Source organism: Centrocercus urophasianus, unplaced genomic scaffold (assembly GCF_019232065.1).
Source record: "Centrocercus urophasianus isolate 14NV4802_14NV808 unplaced genomic scaffold, USGS_Curo_1.0 seq_64, whole genome shotgun sequence".
NCBI lineage: Eukaryota > Metazoa > Chordata > Aves > Galliformes > Phasianidae > Centrocercus > Centrocercus urophasianus.
Window position 1 is genome coordinate 134,407 of NW_024885244.1, and position 19,151 is coordinate 153,557.

The 19,151-nt window shown below is 45.9% G+C and overlaps 1 protein-coding gene across 1 annotated transcript; it reads left to right on the forward strand.

Moving 5' to 3' along the window:
• The first annotated feature begins 1,948 nt into the window (after positions 1 to 1,948).
• Positions 1,949 to 17,380, forward strand: MEIOC (meiosis specific with coiled-coil domain). Its single transcript, XM_042836826.1, has 8 exons — positions 1,949 to 1,978; positions 3,816 to 3,938; positions 5,460 to 5,617; positions 5,722 to 5,826; positions 7,180 to 8,989; positions 10,192 to 10,326; positions 13,835 to 14,015; positions 17,205 to 17,380. Exons 1-8 carry the CDS (start codon positions 1,949 to 1,951, stop codon positions 17,378 to 17,380), a joined length of 2,718 nt encoding a protein of 905 aa, XP_042692760.1.
• The last annotated feature ends 1,771 nt before the right edge of the window (positions 17,381 to 19,151 follow it).

Consider the following 19,151-nt stretch of genomic DNA (forward strand, 5'->3'; position numbering starts at 1 on the left):
GGCATGCAGCAATAGAACAAGGGGCAGAAAACGGAACACAGGAATTTCCACACTAACACAAGGAAGACATTCTTTACTCAGAGAGGGTGACAGCACTGGAACAGGCTGCCCAAAGAAGCATCCTCAGGAGTCTCCTCTGGAGACACAAGACATGCCTGGATGGGATGCCCTCCTGTGTGACCTACTGCAGGCAACCTGCTTCAGCACGGGGGCTGGACTGAATGATTCTACAGATCCCTATGCCTACAATTCTGTAATTCTCTTCAGATTCGGGGCCAAAGAGAAGCACACCACCTGGTCCTGTGTCCCAGCAACACACCATCTCCCTGCTTAAACAGGGCCTCATGGAGCTCCAGACAGGATACCAAAAATCTTAATTTAGTTATATTCAAATTGAATGCCTCTTGACGCCCCAGAGGGGTGAGAACTGGTCCATTTGTGTGGGGAAGCACCAAAGAGCATCTGTTAGGCAGAGAAGTGCCAAAGAACAATGTACAAGTAGGTGTCAGAGCAATGTTTATACCCCAACATCAGTACCAGCTATGGGCAAATCGCACAGGACTCACAGATGGAACATTAGATTTAACGTGCACAAATAGGTGGGAACTTTGTGGACACTGTATGAAAGTTCTTTCCTATGAGAGTGGTGAGATGCTGGAACAGCTGCCCAGAGAGGCTGTGATGCCCCGTCCATCCCTGGAGGTGTTCAAGGCCGGGTTGGATGGGGCCCTGGGCAGCCTGGGCTGGTGTGAAATGTGGAGGTTGGTGGCCCTGCGTGTGGCAGGGGGTTGGAGCTTTGCGATCCTTGAAGTCCCTTCCAACTCAGGCCGTTCTGCGATCCTATCATGTTCCTATGTTAACTGTACATATGTACATAACAAAGGCGATTTATCTCTGGAATACGCATGCTTTGTGAAGAGATCCCCACACACCCAGTGCTGTAATAAACCAGCCGTAGCTTTATGAACTATCATTTACCCAAGGCCCAGCACAGCTCAGCGCTGCCCTCCACTCCCTGTGAGGAGCTGTGGCCGCCATAAGGCCTTCCCTCAGCTTCCTCTGCTCTGGGCCCAACGCACCGCGGGGCCTTAGCACTCCTCACAGCCGTGCCTTCAGGCCCGCCCCCATTTTGTAGCCTGATCTCCCCACAGGACTGACAAATCAAGGCGGCTGAGCACAACGCTCCCACACGCTCCGGTCCGCAAGAACGCACTGAGGCATCTGAGCGCGCGGCGCTATCTCCGGGCGAACAACCGCCGCGCGCTCGCTGATTGGCTGTTCTCCCGCCGATGAGGGCGGGCTGAGTGCCAGCGTAATTTCTCATTCGCTATACCTTGGCGGACGAAGGCCAATAGAAACAAACCGCAGTTACCATGTGACCGGCAACGGCGTCCGTTGAGCCGCGTGGAAAAGAAAGGCGGTCACGTGGCGCGGGGAGGTGTGAGGAGTAAGTAGGCGTCTCATTGGTGGGCGCGCTGAGGAGCTGGCCAATCCCATTGCGCGCGCGGAGCGGGGCGGGCGGTTGCTCCTCTCTGAGGTAACGGCGCCTCAGAACTGTTGGGGCGGCGGTGGGGGGGGGGGGGAAAGAGAGCGGGCAGTGGGCAGCGCTGCGTCAGCCCCGGTCTGCGGGCAGCATGGAGGTGAGGGGCATCGCACCGGGCTGGGGAGCGGCTCAGGGGGCTGCGAGGCGGGGTGGAGCGGTTGGGCTGCGGAAATGTTCCTATTAGAACGTCATCGACTGGTTGAGGCTGCCGGTCACCGAGCGGAGCTGCGGCCCTGTGCCTCTGTCAGGGGAGTTCCCTGAGATTCCGTTTGGGAAAAGGGCTGTGTGTGGAGGCACGGGGTTGCAGCCGGCCGAGGCTCCTGCTGCTAGTGTGTTTTCTCATTGTTTGCTGTTTTGAGATGAAAAGCCATACAACTGCACAACCAAAGGAGAAGTGTGCTCGTAATGTGTCTGAGGGTACCAGTACTGGTGCTGGTAAGTGGGGAGGTTGTCCTGTGGCCACATTGTCATCCTGTAGAGATACAGATGGAGGAGTGCTTGTTCAGAATGGTGTCAGAGCTGTGGAATTGGGCTTTCTGAATTTAATAAGGATTTCAGAATGGAAAAGATGATGAAGGAGAACTACGAGGAGCTGAGGGAACTGAGGCCGTTTGGGCTGGAGAAAAGGCTGAGAGGAGAACATATTGCTCTCCACAACTGCCCAAAAGGGTGGGGGGGTGTTGGGCTCCTGAGGGATCTGGAGGTGTTGGATCGTAGAATAGTCACAGGATCACCTGAAGTGGAAGGGATGCTTAAAGGCCATCTGGTCCAGCTGCCCTGCAGTGAGCTGAGACACCGTCAGTGCTCAGACCCCATCCAGCCTGACCTTGAGTGTCTCCAAGGACGGGTTGTCCACCACCTTTCTGCGCCAGAGCCTCATCACCCTTACCGTAAAAACCTTTTCCTTCTGTATTATAAAAAAGGGATGGCCAGAAGGGACAGGGAGGTGATCGTCCCCCTCTGCTCGGCTCTCGTGAGGCCCCATCTGCAGCGCTGCATCCAGGCCTGGGGCCCCCAGCACAGGAAGGATGTGGAGCTCTGGGAGCGGGTCCAGAGGAGGCACTGAGATGATCAGAGGGCTGGAGCAGCTCTGCTGTGAAGAAAGGTTGAAGGAACTGGGCTTGTTTAGCTTGGAGAAGAGAAGGCTCTGGGGAGACCTCATTGTGGCCTTCCAGTACTTGAAGGGAGCAGATAAACAGGAGGGGGAACAGCTGTTTGTGAGGGTAGGTGGTGATAGGACAAAGGGGAATGGTTTTAAAGTGAGACAGGGAGGTTAAGGTTGGTTATGAGGAGGAAGTTTTTCACCCAGAGGGTGGTGAGGCACTGGAACAGGTTGCCCAAGGAGGCTGTGGATGCCCCATCCCTGCAGGCATTCAAGGCCAGGCTGGATGTGGCTCTGGGCAGCCTGGTCTGCTGGTTGGTGACCTGCACATAGCAGGGGGTTGGAACCAGATGAGTACTGTGGTCCTTTTCCACTCAGGCCATTCTATATCTAGTCTAAATTTGCCCTCTTTTAGTTTGAAACCGTTTCCCCTTCTCCTATCACAACTGACCCTGCTGGAGAGTCTGTCCCCTTCTTTCCCATAGCTCCCCTTTAGATACTGACAGGCCGCTCTCAGCTCTCCCCAGAGCCTTCTCTTCTCTGGGCTGCACAGCCCCAGCTCTGCCTGTGCTCACAGGGACGTGTTCCATCCCTTGGTCTGGATGGGATGCACAGAGATTGGTGTCAGGCTGTGCCAGGGGACGTTGAGGTTGGGTGTTAGGAAGGGTTTCTTCATGGAGTGGCTGGTCGTGCACTGAAGGGGCTGCCGAGGGAGGAGGTGGAGTCTGCAGCCCTGGCGCTGTTTGGGGTGTGCATAGCAGTGGGGTTGGTGGGTCAGGCAGGAGGTTGGACTTGGTGAACTTTCCTACTGAAGTGACTGTAGGTGCTGCAGTTATGTTCTAAATATTGCACCGATAATATCACTGCTTTATTTCTCAGCTGTGTTTTTTTTTTAGCTAGTCGATTTTAACTTTAATTCTGTTGTGTGCCTCAGCATTCTGAAAAGGGGAAGAAAAACCCGAGGTTCTTGCTTTGTTTTCATTGCCTTTTCCCACTGGGCAACTATTTCTGAGCACATCCAGGTAGATGATGGGGAGAAGGGTGTTTCTTAGGGGGAAGAATCCGCAGATAAGTTAGTTAATTAAGTTACTTACACCAATGAGATCTACACTTCCCAGGTTTATGTATAATTATGTCCTTCTACCACTTTTTCCACCTCATCTTTTGTAGCCTAAAGTTGTGTGCAGAGGAGGCAGCTGCTGTTGGAACAGTGCAGGGGCTGGCAGCAGGCTGGCAGATGCGTTCAGCAGTGTGATGGCAGAGTCTGGCTCGCATGGCTGCTACAAACCACAGGTTCAGTTGGTTATAAATAAAATTTGTTTGTCTCTGTGTTTTGGGTGTCTGTAAACAAAGCGGCCAAAAATTTTGTTGTTGATAATGCATGAATCAAATGCTGTAACTTATAAGTGTAAGGTTCAGCCAAAAAGACAGGAACTTAAATGTAGTCGCAATAAGGCTGTTCACCTGTTGTGTATTTCACCTTTTGTTGTCTCTTGTAATTTTTTGCCCAATACCATCTGCTGCGTTGTGATCGATTCTGAAATTTTCTGTCATCGCTGCCGTACTCAAAATTTCAAGAGAACTCCCCCATGAGAGAGATTTTAATTGGAGCAGTGCTGCAGAATGACGCAGGACCTTCTCCCCATCTTTCCTTCTCCCTGGTAACCTCTGTAGTGCAGGAATTCCAGATCAGCCTTTGGCTTTGTTTATTTGGGGCTTTTTCTCAGTCCACTGGCTGAACATCACAGCAGAAGGGGGCTGACAGTAACGGAAAGAAGGAAAGAGTAGATGAGTCCATTGACCTTTTACATTTATGAGGAAGAGTGACAGAAGACAGATGTTTATGTAGAAGGCTGGAAAATACGCGCCCCCCCCCCCCCCCCCCCGGGGGGGCCCCCCAGGAGAAATTAGGACTTTAGCTGGAGATGTGCTAAATCTAGCTGAATACATCAGGAAGGAGTTAACTGTTGGCATACTGAAACATGGAAGCAATTAGAGCCAGCAGAGGGAAATGGCTTTAGAGTAAAGAAAGTGTAGTCATAGAAGTTGTCTGTACTGAGCTGACCTGGGAAAAGAGTGATGTGAAGAATGTAGCAGTTGGAGGTGCCTATGGGAAGAGCAAGAATAGTGAAAACATGGGGGAAGTAAAGAGACGTGGCAGCAAAACCAAGAGGTTGTGACTGAGAGTTGAGTTTAAAATCAAAAACACCACAAAAAAAGCGAGGAGGGAGGGAGGGGGTGAGAATCTATCGAAGAAGTATTTAAAGAAGGACTCAGTGTGGAGTGCTACATATGAAGGAGAATGTGGTGATGGGGAAGATAGTGTTTCAGTTTGTTTTGTTCTTCTGCTAGTATCAACATTTGTAGCAAAGTGAGGAAGAAATTACTATTGTTAGGAAAACTGAGAAGGAGGAGCTTCAGCCTCCCCGCACGTGTTGGGGGGGCACAGAGGTGTTGTCCAAACATTCACATAGAGCAGCTGAGCAGGAGCTGCTTGGTCCGACAGTCGGAAACGCTGTGATAGGAAAATCATTACATCTTTTCATTTTGCATTTCGTAGGCCTAGCTTTTTGCACAGGTAGGAGTCTGAAATGAAAACCCTTTCCCAGTGCCTTCAGGAATACAGCCTGGAAGTCAACAGGAGAGTGGCACTGTGGCACTATGCCCAAAACACGTGGTGTGCTTGTTATGGTCAGCTGGTTGGTCCACCAGTGAAGTCATTTAGAACTTGCAGAATGAAGAAACGGCAATTTAATATTACAATTTATATTATTTCATATTGAAATCCATGTTTCTATTGTCTGTAAAATGCAGAATGAAGAAAACGTAGACCCACCTCAGACCTACAGCTCTTCCCTCTCGACACCAGAATTCTCTGCAGCCGGGGACTCCTCCCTTCTGTACACAGCGTGGTCTGTGTGTGGAGATGACAGCAAGCAGCCCGCTGCTCCTCAGATGAACGTGAAGTCCAGGTAGTCAGCTCTGAGTGGGTGATGGGTCGTGTTGAAGGCGATTGTTTTGTTTGTTTCTTTAACTTAATGAACTGTTTTAAATGAACTGACCCATCTGTTTTCAGAATTCAAATTGAAAGGAATGATTATGGCAGCGAAGCAGATTTATATGAGCTTGTGTCTAGCATCTTGGAAGAGCAGGATAAATCCCAGCCATATTGTGCTGAGGGGTGAGTATGCTGTCATGCAAGCACTTCTGGCATTCTCACTGCTGACAAAAACTGCCCTCACAAGCTCAGCCTGTGTTCTCTTATTCACCTTCACATCTCCTGTTAGCAAGCCCTCCTCCTCTGCATTTTCCTTTCCTCCCCCTTAATCTGATAATGTTTTACTTGTGACAGTACCATGGTAGCTTTTGGTTTTCTGGTATTTACAGAATTTTTTTATTGGAAGTTTTTAAATAAATCTTTAAGCAGCCTGGAAGGGCCGTATTCAGGTAGATCTCCTTCAGTATCATGACTGAGTTCAGACCTGAGGTTTCATTCTTAATTTCAGTCCACAGAAGGAATGCACAAAAGAGGAAATAGTGCTCCTTCGTGCTCTCCTGAATTGACACGAGGGAAGAGTTCTATGAAGAATGAGTTTTCCCTGATGTTTGTGCAACCTAAGTAGTGCTTGCAGACCAAAATGTCAGATTTATTATTCCTATGTTCTAATGCTGAAATAAACCATTAGATAGCCTGAATCTGACTATTCTAGTTCTCACAGATGAGAAAGGGAGCCCAGTTCTTGTGGTTCACAAGCCACTCACCCTTTGTCTTCCCCAGACAGTTCTGGTTTTTGGATGTGTGCTGGCTGATGTGGCCAAAGTGAGACTCTAAACAAAGTCAGTCTTGATGAGAAGGACTTACTAATTCCTTTGCTTTACATAGTTTAGATTTGACAGTGCTGAAAACAAAAATCCAATCTGGGCTGCAGTGCATTCCAGCTACAGTTCCACTTTTTCACTTGGTCTGATTACATAATGATTGCTCTGTTGTTAATCCATAGCACTTGGTAGAAGGAAAGGACGTGCCTGTTTTTAGTGAGTTGATTTAAATGCAGGAAGCAGCGTAAGCCAGTCTAGAATGCAGGTGATTCTGAAGCAAAAAGCAGCGTGAGGCACAGAAGCAGTTTGTGTAGAGAACTTGGACGTGGCTGTGAAGGGTTACGGGGAGTTTAAGTCATGATGGTCTTCATCTTCTACTCTATCAGGAACGTGGAGGTGATGGTAAATCCTTTGGTAGGACTGAGTGCGCATCACTTGGTGCGAACACACCGCCTGCAGCTCACAGGCACTGTATGTGTATCAGTTGTTCAGGCAAACCAGAATCAGCTCTCTAGTTTAAAGTTATAGGAAGATAACAGGCAGAGATAGGAGGATGAAGAGGTGACAATAGTTGGTAATGTTTAAAGTAAGTGATTCTTTCCACAGTGAAATCGTTGGGAGTGAAGTGGTCTTTAAGACTTCTCTCCCCATTTGGGAATGGAGGAGCACTGCAGATGGAATCTAACACTAATGTGTGCTTCTTGCTTTTGTTAAGGAGTTGCTCTTCCAACTTCAAGTCGGTGTGGTCCATGAATGCTACGAGAGTCACAGACCATCACTACCTGTTGTCAGAAACTAAAAGACCACTTGCTGCAGCTGTTTCCCAGCAGAGTTTTTACAGTAGTGAATCAACATCTGCTGCTGAGAAACAGTACTTGCAAAGTGGTAATCTTGCACCACAGCAAAAAGCAGAGGAATGTTATCATGGATTTCCTGCTGCAGACCTCGAGGAGCAGCGCTTGTGCGCTTCTAGGAATGATTGTGCCAACTGCTGCAACATGCAGGCTAATGAGAATATTAAGGCAACACCTGTGTGTCAGAGCTACCCGTGTGTGAAAAGCACCTTCACGCCTCCTGCTGCTTATTTGGAAGCAATCAAGGACTCAGGAGCTGATGCTTACTCCTACAGAAGAGAGAATGCGTGTCCCAAAGGAGCGGATGCACAGCTGCAACAAAAGCAGGCAGAAACACTCTCACAGTTTCAAAGATGCAACGAAAATGCTGATTATGGTAGATATGCTGAATATTCTCATTTTACCAAAGCAAAGCCTACCAAGAGCATCAGCTGTAGCTTCCAAGAAAGTAAAAAAATAGTAAGTGAAATGACTGAAGCATCATCTCTGGATGTAGAACCCTATTCTAAATTATTTCAATTCAAATCAGGTACTCAGAGAAAAATAGAAACAATTCCAGATCAGCAAAACTTTACATTCACCAAGGCTGCAGGACTCCTATCAGAAAAGCAGTTTGCAAATGAGCCTCTATTCTGCAGTGATCTGGGGCAAAAATTTGAGTATGGACTGAATTCTCTTACAGCTTGTCCGGGGAACAGTGACTGTGCAAACGGTGTGGATAAGCCACAGTTTTCCAAGTCTGATCTTCAGAATCCTGAGTACTGCAAACCACTTCCATTATTACCAAACTCAGCAAACTTGTCAGCAGGTGCCAGTGTAAGGCAGGCTTGGATGAACTTCCAAGCCAAACCCGCTGTCCCACCTCAGAGTCCAAGCATGGTGAAACTGAATAATCGTTTATCTACTTTACAGAAAAATTCCAGTCTCCCTAATGACTTCTTGCAGTTATCCTCTTCAAATGTTCCTTTAAATAGTAATTTATCTCACAAGAACTGTCAAGATAAGTCTTTGTTCTTCTCGAGTCTTGATTTTGGTTTTAACGCTTCAGAACGAGCTCAGTCGGCTGCTCTAATGGAAGCACTGGCAAAGACTGGGGAAGAAAACCTCATTGAGTTTTTAAGTGACAAGAAATTAATGCAACCAGATAGAGGCAGCTCAGCTCAGCAGCTGGGGACCCTTGAAAACCTGAACAAGCACTGTTTCCAGTTGAAGCCACAGAGTGGGCATTATGATGTGGAAGGACAAAAGCACTCAGACAGGTTGTTGCAGAACGCGTACCAGGATTCGGTGGAATCTCAGGGTCAGCTCAACCTCAGGCAGGGAAATGGAGGTAATAGTGCTGTCAGTCCCACCACTCAGGCATCAAGCTTTGCCAACAGCTGTGTGATGGCTGACTGGAAGCACAACCATCAGCTTGGTTCAGCTGCTGTGCCCTTGAGATCTGCTCGTCCATTTGGCCGCCTGGTTGTCCCTCTGATGGAGTCCTACAGCATGTTCTCCAGTGACAGCTTAAATTGCTTCTATCCTTATGTTAACGATTTGATGTGCGATGTACCAGCGCTGGGATATCAAAAGCAAGTTAAAATGCACAGTGGGACTGCCAGGGAACTCCGTGTTAAACTGGAAGAGTGTTACGAACAGTGCAGAGCTTTGGAGAAAGAAAGGAAGGAGGTAAAAAATATTTCTTAGTATTCCCTGTCACAGATCTGATCACACTCGAAGGTGAGACCAGTTAGAGAACATGGGAAATCCTCACTAGTAGGAGTTGGAATAATGGGATTTGAGAGAGAAGAGTTTCCCCATGTATTTGAGACTGAAAAGAGAAGTTTTGTTGGTTGATAGCCTGACTGGAGCATAGTGAATGTTGTGCTTACACCAAAATTCAGCAATGTTTTCAGCCTCTGCACTGGGGCCTAGAAGGGTATATTGGGTGGCTAAAAAATAGGAATTACATTGCAGCCCAAGGAGAAATGTATCTGAAAACTTTCAAAGCAAATCTGTTAATTATATTTCAAATTAGGACTAAACTTCAGGCCCTTGAAGAATTAAAATAATGCCCTCTATTCTAGTTCTCTCCTTCCCACCTCCAGTTTGCCTGAAGTTTAAAGCCTAATATGTACTGGAACAGGCTCCTTTTTTTCCCCCAGAAACAAGCTGAAGAAATATAATAATATCGAAACACATAAAAGAAAAAGCTTCAGACAATTCTGTATGGAGCAGTTTCCATGTTTAATGCAATTGCCCTTTTTGTTAACAGCATAAGTGAGTGCCTCAGTCCGTTGTTAAGTGTAAAATCTGTCTTGATTTCACCAGTTTAGGTGGTATGGAGACTCAGAAATGATCTGGAACCACTATTTGGTGTGAAAGAACCTTAATCAAACGTTAGCAGGGGGCAATGGCAGCTGGCCCTTTGCTTGTTGTCTTTGTGGAAGCTGTTGTGTCAGTCCAGTGGAAGAAATGGAATGGAGATTTAACAGATTTTTGCCAGAGCATTGCCTGACAAAAGCCAGTCATTGCTTTGGATACAGTGGTTAGGGGGAGGCAGGGCTCAACTTGAGAAGGGGAGATTGATGTCTGTGTGTAGATGTAAAGGGCAAAAGAGGAGGAACTGAGATGGAGGTGGCAAGTAAATAAAACCACTTTATCTTGTGATAATTGCTCTATTTGTAGCACTTTGAGTAAACTGGTTGTTGATTTGAAAGAGGTGATTTTCACACCAAATGGTTAAATCCCAAATTAAATCCATGTTATCTACTTAAAAAATCCAAAACCCTGAGGGGAAAAAGCTGTATGTCTTAAACTTCTTGCTCCTGAAGCAAAGCACGCCTCACAACTGCTGTTCTGAAGGAGATGATCTTTTCGTTTTCCTGCAGACTGAATCAGCTCTTGCTAAGAGTTACCCAGGGAAAAGCATTTCCAGTAATAACAACGCTCCAGTTCCAAGGCTGACATCAAACTCATCAAAAGTTGATCGCTTAATTGTGGATCAGCTACGTGAACAAGCCAGAGTGAGTTGTAAAAAAATTGTAAAAATCTGTTGAGTTTCTTACACAGAGTACAGTAGAAGGTACATGCTTGTCAGAGCAGCCTTTCTCCAGATGGTTTTGTTCTTCAGGGCTATGCAGGAAATATTTCAGCAGTCCCTGCTGGGACCTTTACAGCTCCAGGTTCACCCCAGGTCTTAGCAGGGAACCCTGGGTATCTCAGGCTCACAGTTACAGATGTCCAGGCCAGGACAGTGTGTTTCCTACTACAGAGCTGTGCATGCAGTGCCAGAAACCAACCAGCTGGCCAAACTGCTTGCACAGCTGTAAGATATCCCTGCATTCTGAGCTGTTGGGCACCTCTTGCTCAGCAGAGAAATGTTCATTACAGCTTTGCACTCACTATATTAGAGGAGGCACCTGTGGGGGGGGGGAAAGGAAACAAACATATTTATTAATGTTTTTAAGACATTATGATGCATATTTGCATTACAGAGCTGTATTTGTTAGTGAGGAATGGGTATTTGTGCAACTTCAGCTTGAATGTCTGCACTGTTAATTTGTTTTTTAAGCTTAAAACAGGCATAGGCTGTAAGTCTTGTGCCTTTTGAGCTGCGTGTGGCTCTGTGGCCAAATGATGGTGCCAGTGTGCAGCATGGTGCTGCCTGTGCAGAATCCTGTAAGGGAGACCAGAGGGAGGAGGTGAATGCAAACAGAGCAGATCTGTGCTGCCACAGATGGTGGTGGGCTTGCTTCCGGGCTGGGAGACCAAAGCCAGGCTGCCTGCGCTGCAGAAGGAAAAGAGATGTGGGCTGAGCAGCAGAGGTGCTGAACCCGTCCCTGCAGGAGGATGAAAGGCAGAGGCTGCTGTTGTGAAAGATGCTGGTTCTTGGAGGAACAGACAGCTCAGCTCCCAAGGCAGCAGTGCTAAGGCTCAGTCTTTCTTACCAGTCTCATACAGGTGAAATAAGCCATGGAGCCACGCTGGCTTACTGCCTGCTGGGATCAGCCTTCTGCAGCTGCCTCTTTTCTTCCTACAGCTGAGTAGAGAGCAGAGTGAAAATGCATCCACAGGCTGAAGTCTTACTGCAATTTTCCTGAACTTTGGAAGAACAGTGTAAGGGAACTACCTCTCATTTCAGATGGCCTGTCCTCATCTTTAAGACTGTGCTTAAAGGAGGGCTTAATCTTGTCTAGCTATGTGAGGAACCAACCTTCAGAATAAAGAACCTCGAATGCTTATTACACAGCAGCTGAAAAGTAGTTTCAAGGATGCTCAAAAGCACAGTAGGCAGTTGAACCTAGATTTGTAGCATCAAAAAGTGCAGTGACAGCCAAGGAGAAAAACTGGTACAAAGGCTTGAGTGAAAGCTGAAGTGGCCGGATGTGGGATTAACTCTTGGTAGCATAGAACCTCTAGTTAAAACCCTCTTGGTGCTCACAGACGTTTTTCCATTTCTCATTTGAGACTCTCATTTACAGCTGCTCTTATTTCCAGAACAAAATGTAGCTGCAGAAGAGACAATAGCTTCCTTCACTGTGCCAGTCAGTAGCTATTAACAGCACTTAAACTAAGATCTACCCTGTACAGACTCTCATCTCCTTTGGGTCTGGTAAATCTCCAGCTCCTCTGTAAGTGCAGAATGCCACTGCAGAATGTGCTGAGGCTGGATGTTCAGTCTCACCTGTTGAAGTTTTCATAAGTAAAACACAATAGTCCCTGATGGACACACGTCACTGTATGATAAACAGTCATCAAAGCTGGACCTGAAACTTCAGTCCTTATTCACTGGTGTGTAAGGGAAGCTGCTGGCTTCCTGCTGCTCCCACTGAGGGATCTGAGTGAGAGAGCAAACAAGCCCTGTGGCAGTCAGAAGGGAGGAGATGGGAAGTCGAGCATTTGAGCCTTTAGTGCTGCTCCTTGGGCTCCAGGGCAGCCCAGCTTTGACTCTTGTGGATTTTGATTTTACTACCTGTTGGTTCTCCCTGGCTTGTTGTAAAGAGTGCAGGCATTTGACTTGCTGCAGTGGGTGCATTAGGTGTGAGCATGGTACCTGAAAGCCAGATCTTGGAGAACCTAACTTCTGCGGGTCTGGATGTCACTGTAGCACCTAACTTAATACAAAAATGGCCTGCCAGGATTACCAAGTCCAACCATCAACAACTCTAAGATGAGAAATGACTGCCAGGTTCATCTTTCTTCGTTTTACTTGCTTACATAATCCTGCTGTGCCACTCCTTGAAATTTGTCCTTCAGAAGCCACACTAGTGATTTCCAAACGTTAGCAGCTTTTGTTTCCTCTCCCAGTGACTGATTCCTCAGTTGTTTATGTGAAATTCACCCTGCTCCCTTCCTTTTTTTTTTTTTTGTTATTATTATTTTTTACTCTATAAATGTGGGTTGTTATTTTGAGTTTACTGTTTGCTGCTGCTGCCACAGAAACCTGTGTAATTTATTAATGCCTGCAGTTTTTTTCCAGGCTTTCACAAGATGTAAGGGGAGGCAGGACTATCCTGTCAGCAGGAGCTTGCTCTTCCTGAATGCTCTGCAAAGCCCGGTGCCAGGGAGCCTTGCTGCTGTGTGTGCTACTGCCAAAACAACTGTCTTGGCCTGCAGCCTGCTCTGAGGAGACTTGAGGCGGGTTGGACGAGTTGTCCTGCCTCACATGCTCTGGTTTCCCAGCCTGTTGTTAGATAAACCGAGCATTTCTCCTTTTCTTAGGAAAGCCTCCAGTCCTCCTGTTGTTAGGAAGCATCAAGAGCTTGGCTTTGCATTGTGCTCCCAGCCCCTGTTTGTTTGTTTGTTTGTTTTTTCACTTATTAATCACCAATAAACATTACATGGGAATTCTGTAGCCTGTATCTGCAGACAAGGAGCCAGGTTCTCCAGAGGCCTATGAGCCTCAGCTGAGGAATCACTCACCAAAGGAAAATTCTTAGTAATGTAAGTGTTGTAAGATAAACAAGCCAGCAGAAGTGCAGATTTTCATTTCTCTGAAGAAAACGGTGATTTTTGAGTGCTTGTGCTTAATATCTATCCTGAAAGGCAGCCTATGGGTGTGGATACAGCAGCTGTTGGCAGTCCAAGCTGCTCTCCCCTGCTGATGTTGGCACAGGGAAATCGCCTGGGTGAAAACTGGGCAGCCTCTGTGGGATTCGTTCTCATCCAGGTGGCTGCAGCAGTGCTGATGGAATGTAAGCAACAGAAATGTAGGTCAAAATGTTGTCAGGGAAACCACCTGTTACGAGATTGTCCCAGAGTTGTAATATCCTTTATTAACTGGTGAGCTGGGTGTCTTGGTGTTGTTACTGTGCGTTTTGCTGTTCTGTGCACGCCTATTTTACAGCTTTGTTTTTGGAGAAGAAAGAATTCCAGCTAAGAATTTTAACTGCTTCACCTATAGCTTTATGAACGGTTCCCAAAACAAAATAATGGTTACAGTTAATCTTTTCTTCCTAATCTGCTTGCTTTCCATGGAAGTGTAGGTGAGTACAGCTTGAGCTCTTGTAACTTGTGTCAAATGTTCATTAGGTCGTGACTTTACTGGGGAAAATGGAGCGCCTTCGCAGTTCTCCCCTTCACGTCAACATTTCCACTGCTCTTGATAAACATCTGGAGGTGATTCGTGTTGTGCAGATGCGTAGAAAATATGAGATTGTAAATGCTTCCCATCGACCAAAGCAAGGAGCTCCCAGGTGCCAAGATGACCGAGGTATGACTGAGCTGGCATACGTAATGAAGTAGCTGCAAAAGTCTGTGTTAAAATGTCTGAGAGTTTGGATGCTACAGTTTCATTTTGTTTTACAGCCAGTTATAATCTGAAGTTATTTTTCAGCTCTGAGTGAAGCAGACCGTCTTTTCTAGGTGATGAGACTAGTTAAATCAGTTTTGATTGCATTTATTCAATCAATTATGTAATGCAGCTTGTCACTGGAGATGATTTTAAGCTGTTGCCTCATTCTCTCTGTCCCTGGTAATGCTGTAACCATTACCTCTGTAGCTCTGTCTGTATCTTAATGTTGAACCTGTGAAGAGTGATCAAGGTGTCCTTAAGTTATGAATGCACTTTTTAAGCATTGCTAGTGAAGACTGGCAAAAAAAACCCAACAAGTAATGTTTTGGATGGATATGCAAAGATGTACTGTCGAGAATGGTTTTATTCTTCGTGGTATCCAAAATATGCAGAATGTTCAGCTTAACCTCTCAGGAGTGCGCAGGCAGAATGGCAGCTTCTTTCCTCTTTTTGTTCCCAGATGTAAGAATAAAGCCCTGCCACCTGTGATGCTCTGCTCCATGGCTTTGTGATGGAAGCATTGTTACAGTTCTGACACTGCTCTGTTCATCTTCTGCCTCCTTTCCAAAACTGAGTGAGATGGATGACTTTATGCCTTTTGTGTTTCCCGTCATGCAGTTCTACAGTTCTCAAGATTACTTCAATAGATACTCTAACAATTTTCCTTCTCACTTCTTCAGGCGTTTTTGTTTCTCTTTATCTTGAAGGTCATGTGACATTTTTGATCTTTAAGCCCATGAAAATAATTGGCACTGGCTTTAGTGCTACGCCTTAACCAGGTCAGTGAGCTCTTTGGAACTGAGTAGACAAGAAAACAACTAGCTGTCTGTCGTGGTTTGCAGGCCTGCTCCCTGGCCCAGCTCCTCTAGGGAGAGAAGAGGAGGTGGCCTTGCACAGCAGGATCTGATCATCGAACCAGACGGTCTGTGCTTTCTACTTCAGCTTCTCCTCTGCCATGCTGGCTGGCTGTGAGATTGTCAGCCTGTTGTAGCAACTGGTGAGACATTCAAATGTTAGCATACTCAGCAACTATCTTTGCTGCCTGTTTGGGAGAGCTTTGAGGAAAATGCCTCAAACTGTGCATCTCCTCTCTTTGCCAGAGCTTCCTTGTTAGTGTGTGAGTTCTGTGAGTTTTGTTCTGTTTGAGGAAGGGTCTCCCTCAGCTCCACCTTGTTCCCATGGCACCTTTATACTCTATCTGATACGATACTGACTACCTTACAAAGCAGAGTCTGACCGTTGTGTCCTGTGTTCTAGGAGATCTGATTTAAACAAAACTTGTACTTGAACCGTGGCCTCATTTTCTCCTAGCTAACTCTTTTGTTTGGACACAGATTTGCTTTGTTGGGTAGCAGGTAGATCTGGGCTGCCCCATGGCAAGTCTGAAAGATTCTGCTACTACACACAAGAGTTGCAGAACTGTACACAAAATCTGGCAGTTGTTTGTAAATGGTTTTGACCAGCTAATGAAGGAAGTTCTGCAAGAAATCATGATGATGAGAAGGTTTTTCCTGACTGCTATTTGCCACCTAGATCAATTCAAAGCCATTTGTAACCATCCCTCTGTTGCCTGAGATTTGATGTTCAGGATCTCTCAAAATAATCTAGATGTTACAGATGATCTTTTGAGGACAGAAAAGACCTCTTTAATGTCTGCAGCTCTTGGATACTGCATCCACAGACTTTAAAACAACTCCTCCTTATTTTGGTGAGATTTTCTCTTATTACCTGGTAGTGACCCAAATACCAGCTGTATCTTTCTGCTTTGAGATGTGCATTTCTGTGTCACTTGTTTCTTACATTCTTCTGATGGTTGAGGTGATACCATTTCTGTGGGCTGTTCTTTCACAAAGCTTGATGTGAAAAGCACGATCTTGAACGCTCAAAGGATGGCAATTCTATCCTCCTGTTCTGCATTCTGCCCTTGATTTCTCCAGAATTATCATTACAAATATTACCTTGAAGAATTCTATGGGTAGTTGATATTTGTGTTGCACGAATGGACTTACTCCCTTATTCTTCCTGGTTACCTAAATCAGCTTTCTCTACCACTCCTTCCGTCACCTTAGCAGTGGTAACTGTAAGAGGAATCAGTGCTCACTGTTTCTGCAGAAGGAAAGAACGAGGTCTCAGAAAGGTTTTGCAGAAATCAGCCATTGAGCGAGAGCCAGACAAGCTGGTGAAGAGGGAAATGATGAGGGGATGAAGTTAGGCCTTGAAATTCTGTCCTTGTCTCTCAGACCCTTCATATCTCCAGGAGCAGAATGCTTTCACCTACAGAACCCAGGGCTGCTGCTTGAAAGTAGGTGCCAGTTTTGTGCAGTAAAAGGAAACTGCAGTCATGTTCCTGAGCCTGAGTGCCTGGGGAAGCAGGTCTTAAGTCAGTGTCTTCCACTTCTTCCAGTCCTCATGGAAGTGTTTGGCAGGGGAAGCAAGTACACATGCCCTTTCTGTGCAGTCCAACATGCAATGTAGAGTTAACCTGGAATAAAACAAAGTTCTGACTGAAAATTCTGGTGCCTCGAGGAGAGCATTAAATGTTTCCTCACAGAGGCTGGAATTGAAATCCAGTAATTACCCACACATTTAGTGATGGTTGTATGCACTGAGCTGTTGAGTCAGCGTGCCACTGTGCCACTCTGCCTCCCTTTACTTTGAAATGGTGGGTTTTGACACATTTTTGCAGAACGTGGTCTGCACACTCTAATAAAATGTGCTAAATGAGCTTCTCCTCCACCTCTTGCCAGAATAATTTCTTAGGCAAAATGGGCAGAGGGTCCGGTTTGTAGACCTGAAGGCTCGCTGTGAACATCCAGCAGTGAGCTCAGGGAGGGGGTTTGGCTGTAGAATATTTCACAGAGGTGACTGTGAGGTGACTCCCTCCTGACATGAGATGAGAGCAAAGTAGGAGAGTTAATAAAACAAGTACCTGCGTTCCGCCTTCTTCAATTAGGGCCTAAAAACACTGCTTTCTCAGATGGAACTTTTACGACCTTTTACAGGAAGAGACAAAATCAGACTCAAAAGGGTCTAAAAGATGCTGCTTTTTGACCAGCAGCGCAGCGATGAACTGTGTAGTAAAGATTAAAGCTCCTTTCTCCCTCGCAGACGTTTTAGCTCTGGTGTTGGCCATCAGTGAGATGAGCGCAGCGACGCGTCGCGTGCGTACGACTCTGTGGTGCGCCCTGCACATGAGCCTGCCAAAGCCTGCAGCCAGACAGCTGCTCACAGCAAAGGCTCTTTGGGAGCGGGCACGGCCTGAAGAGAAGCGTGCGAAAATCTGAACGGCCGTGGCAGCGCGGATTGGATGGCAGAAACCAGGTGCAGAGGAAAAGGCGGCGGCGTGCGCCTGCGAGGAGGTGATGACGTTCATTCTTTCTAATTACTTGTGACGTTCAAACTGCTGATACTCGTATTTAAAGCTGTATCTTGAGGGGAGGTTGAATTTTCATCAAGGGCTCTCGGTTTCTCCTTAAACTGCTGAAACTACAGGCAGGACCATAACATTGGGAAGCCCAACTGATGAATGCTAAGTAATCGCACTAATTAAACAACGAGCACCCAGGACGTCATTTGACGTCTGCAGGTGAGCCTTGGTGTAGAATTCTTCTGTTAAGTTTGTTTAGTTTTGTTTTAGAAAAGGGGTTTTAAAATAACGAGTCTTAAAGATTACAGTCTTTCAGACTACAGTCTACTGTGGTGTCCAGGTGGTTTCAGACAAGATTGTGACATAAAAGTGTTTTCTTTATCAAACCAGTACCTGTAAACAGGAGGAAGAATGCTAAGAGTACTCAATATTCATGTAAAATTAAATATTTAACATATTAGTATTTATGAATTTGAGATTTTAGAATCCACGTTTGTGAAAGGAAATGCACCAGATTCTACTAAATTAAATGATGATAAAATTGCTCTTGCAATTTAGTAAATGTATTCAAATCATTTGGGCACGCCCTCAGGAAAAGAAAGAACCTGTTTTAAAGTACCTAAACATAATCAAAATGTGACATGCACACAGTATTAACCTCTAAAAAAGCTGTACAGCAGCTGAAATAATGAGTATTGTTTTTAATGCCTTCACTTGAAAACTCTGATGGAGGGTAGGCATCACAATGTTCTGAAACTTGTGTTTTTTAAAGTTACTCTTTCACTAGTCTGGTTTGTGATTTGATTGTCCTATTTTAGACATATTAGTTTACATCTGTGTTTCTGACAGCTCTTAACACTTGGTGCTTATGTGCACATCTTATCTCAATCTCTGTACTGAGTATAAATAACTTATTCATTGATAAAAGCGTTGGTATTATGTGACTTAGGAGAGGAGGGGTTTCAGCACTTGCAGCGTCGCGTTCAGAACGCGTGGATTAAGTTCATTCAGTTTTCCTTGCCTCGATGCACTGCTATTTGAAACACAGTCTGCATTCTTCCTACTTGTGGAAATCCTGCCACGTACGAGATGGAATCACACCACATAAATTGTCATTAGGGATTATGAGAGAAACACTGAATGAGAACGCAGGAGAAAGGAATCACTTTGATCACTGGTATGGCCAGAAGTACTGCCAGAGCGAATTCACGGGGCAGGAGGACAAAGCACTTTTCATACCACAAGTCACTGCATTAAGATTTGTTAACTAGGACATGTTGGTGTTAAAAACAAATGGAATTTAGTCTGTCTGGTAAGAAATAAATTAGCTTTCGTTGCAGAGAATGTGTTCTGTTTTCCTTCGTGTCTCGGTTCCTAAAGCATTCTCCAGTAACAAGGATTGTCATTTTCATTTACCTAATGAAAGGTGAGGTACAAAGCAGGGGGTACTGATATTAATAAAGGACATGACTGCAACTTTAGACTATGGCAAAATTGAAACAGTGCAGTGAATCCAAAGTGTATCTCAGTTCAAAGCTCTGTACTGTCATACAAAGCTCATGCAATGAATTCAGTACCTGCAGTAGAAATCTTAGGAGTGTGCCTGGGGTCTCCCTGGGCCTCAATGCCAGGACAAGGAGAGAGAAATAACATTTGCTATCAGGCACTTCCTACCAGAGACCCACTGG

Coding starts and splice junctions, on each gene's coding strand:
- MEIOC (XM_042836826.1), top strand. CDS start 1,949: ATGTGTCTGAGGGTACCAGTACTGGTGCTG. Junction 5,618..5,721: donor CAGATGAACGTGAAGTCCAG/GTAGTCAGCTCT, acceptor ATCTGTTTTCAG/AATTCAAATTGAAAGGAATG. Junction 14,016..17,204: donor CAGGTGCCAAGATGACCGAG/GTATGACTGAGC, acceptor TCTCCCTCGCAG/ACGTTTTAGCTCTGGTGTTG.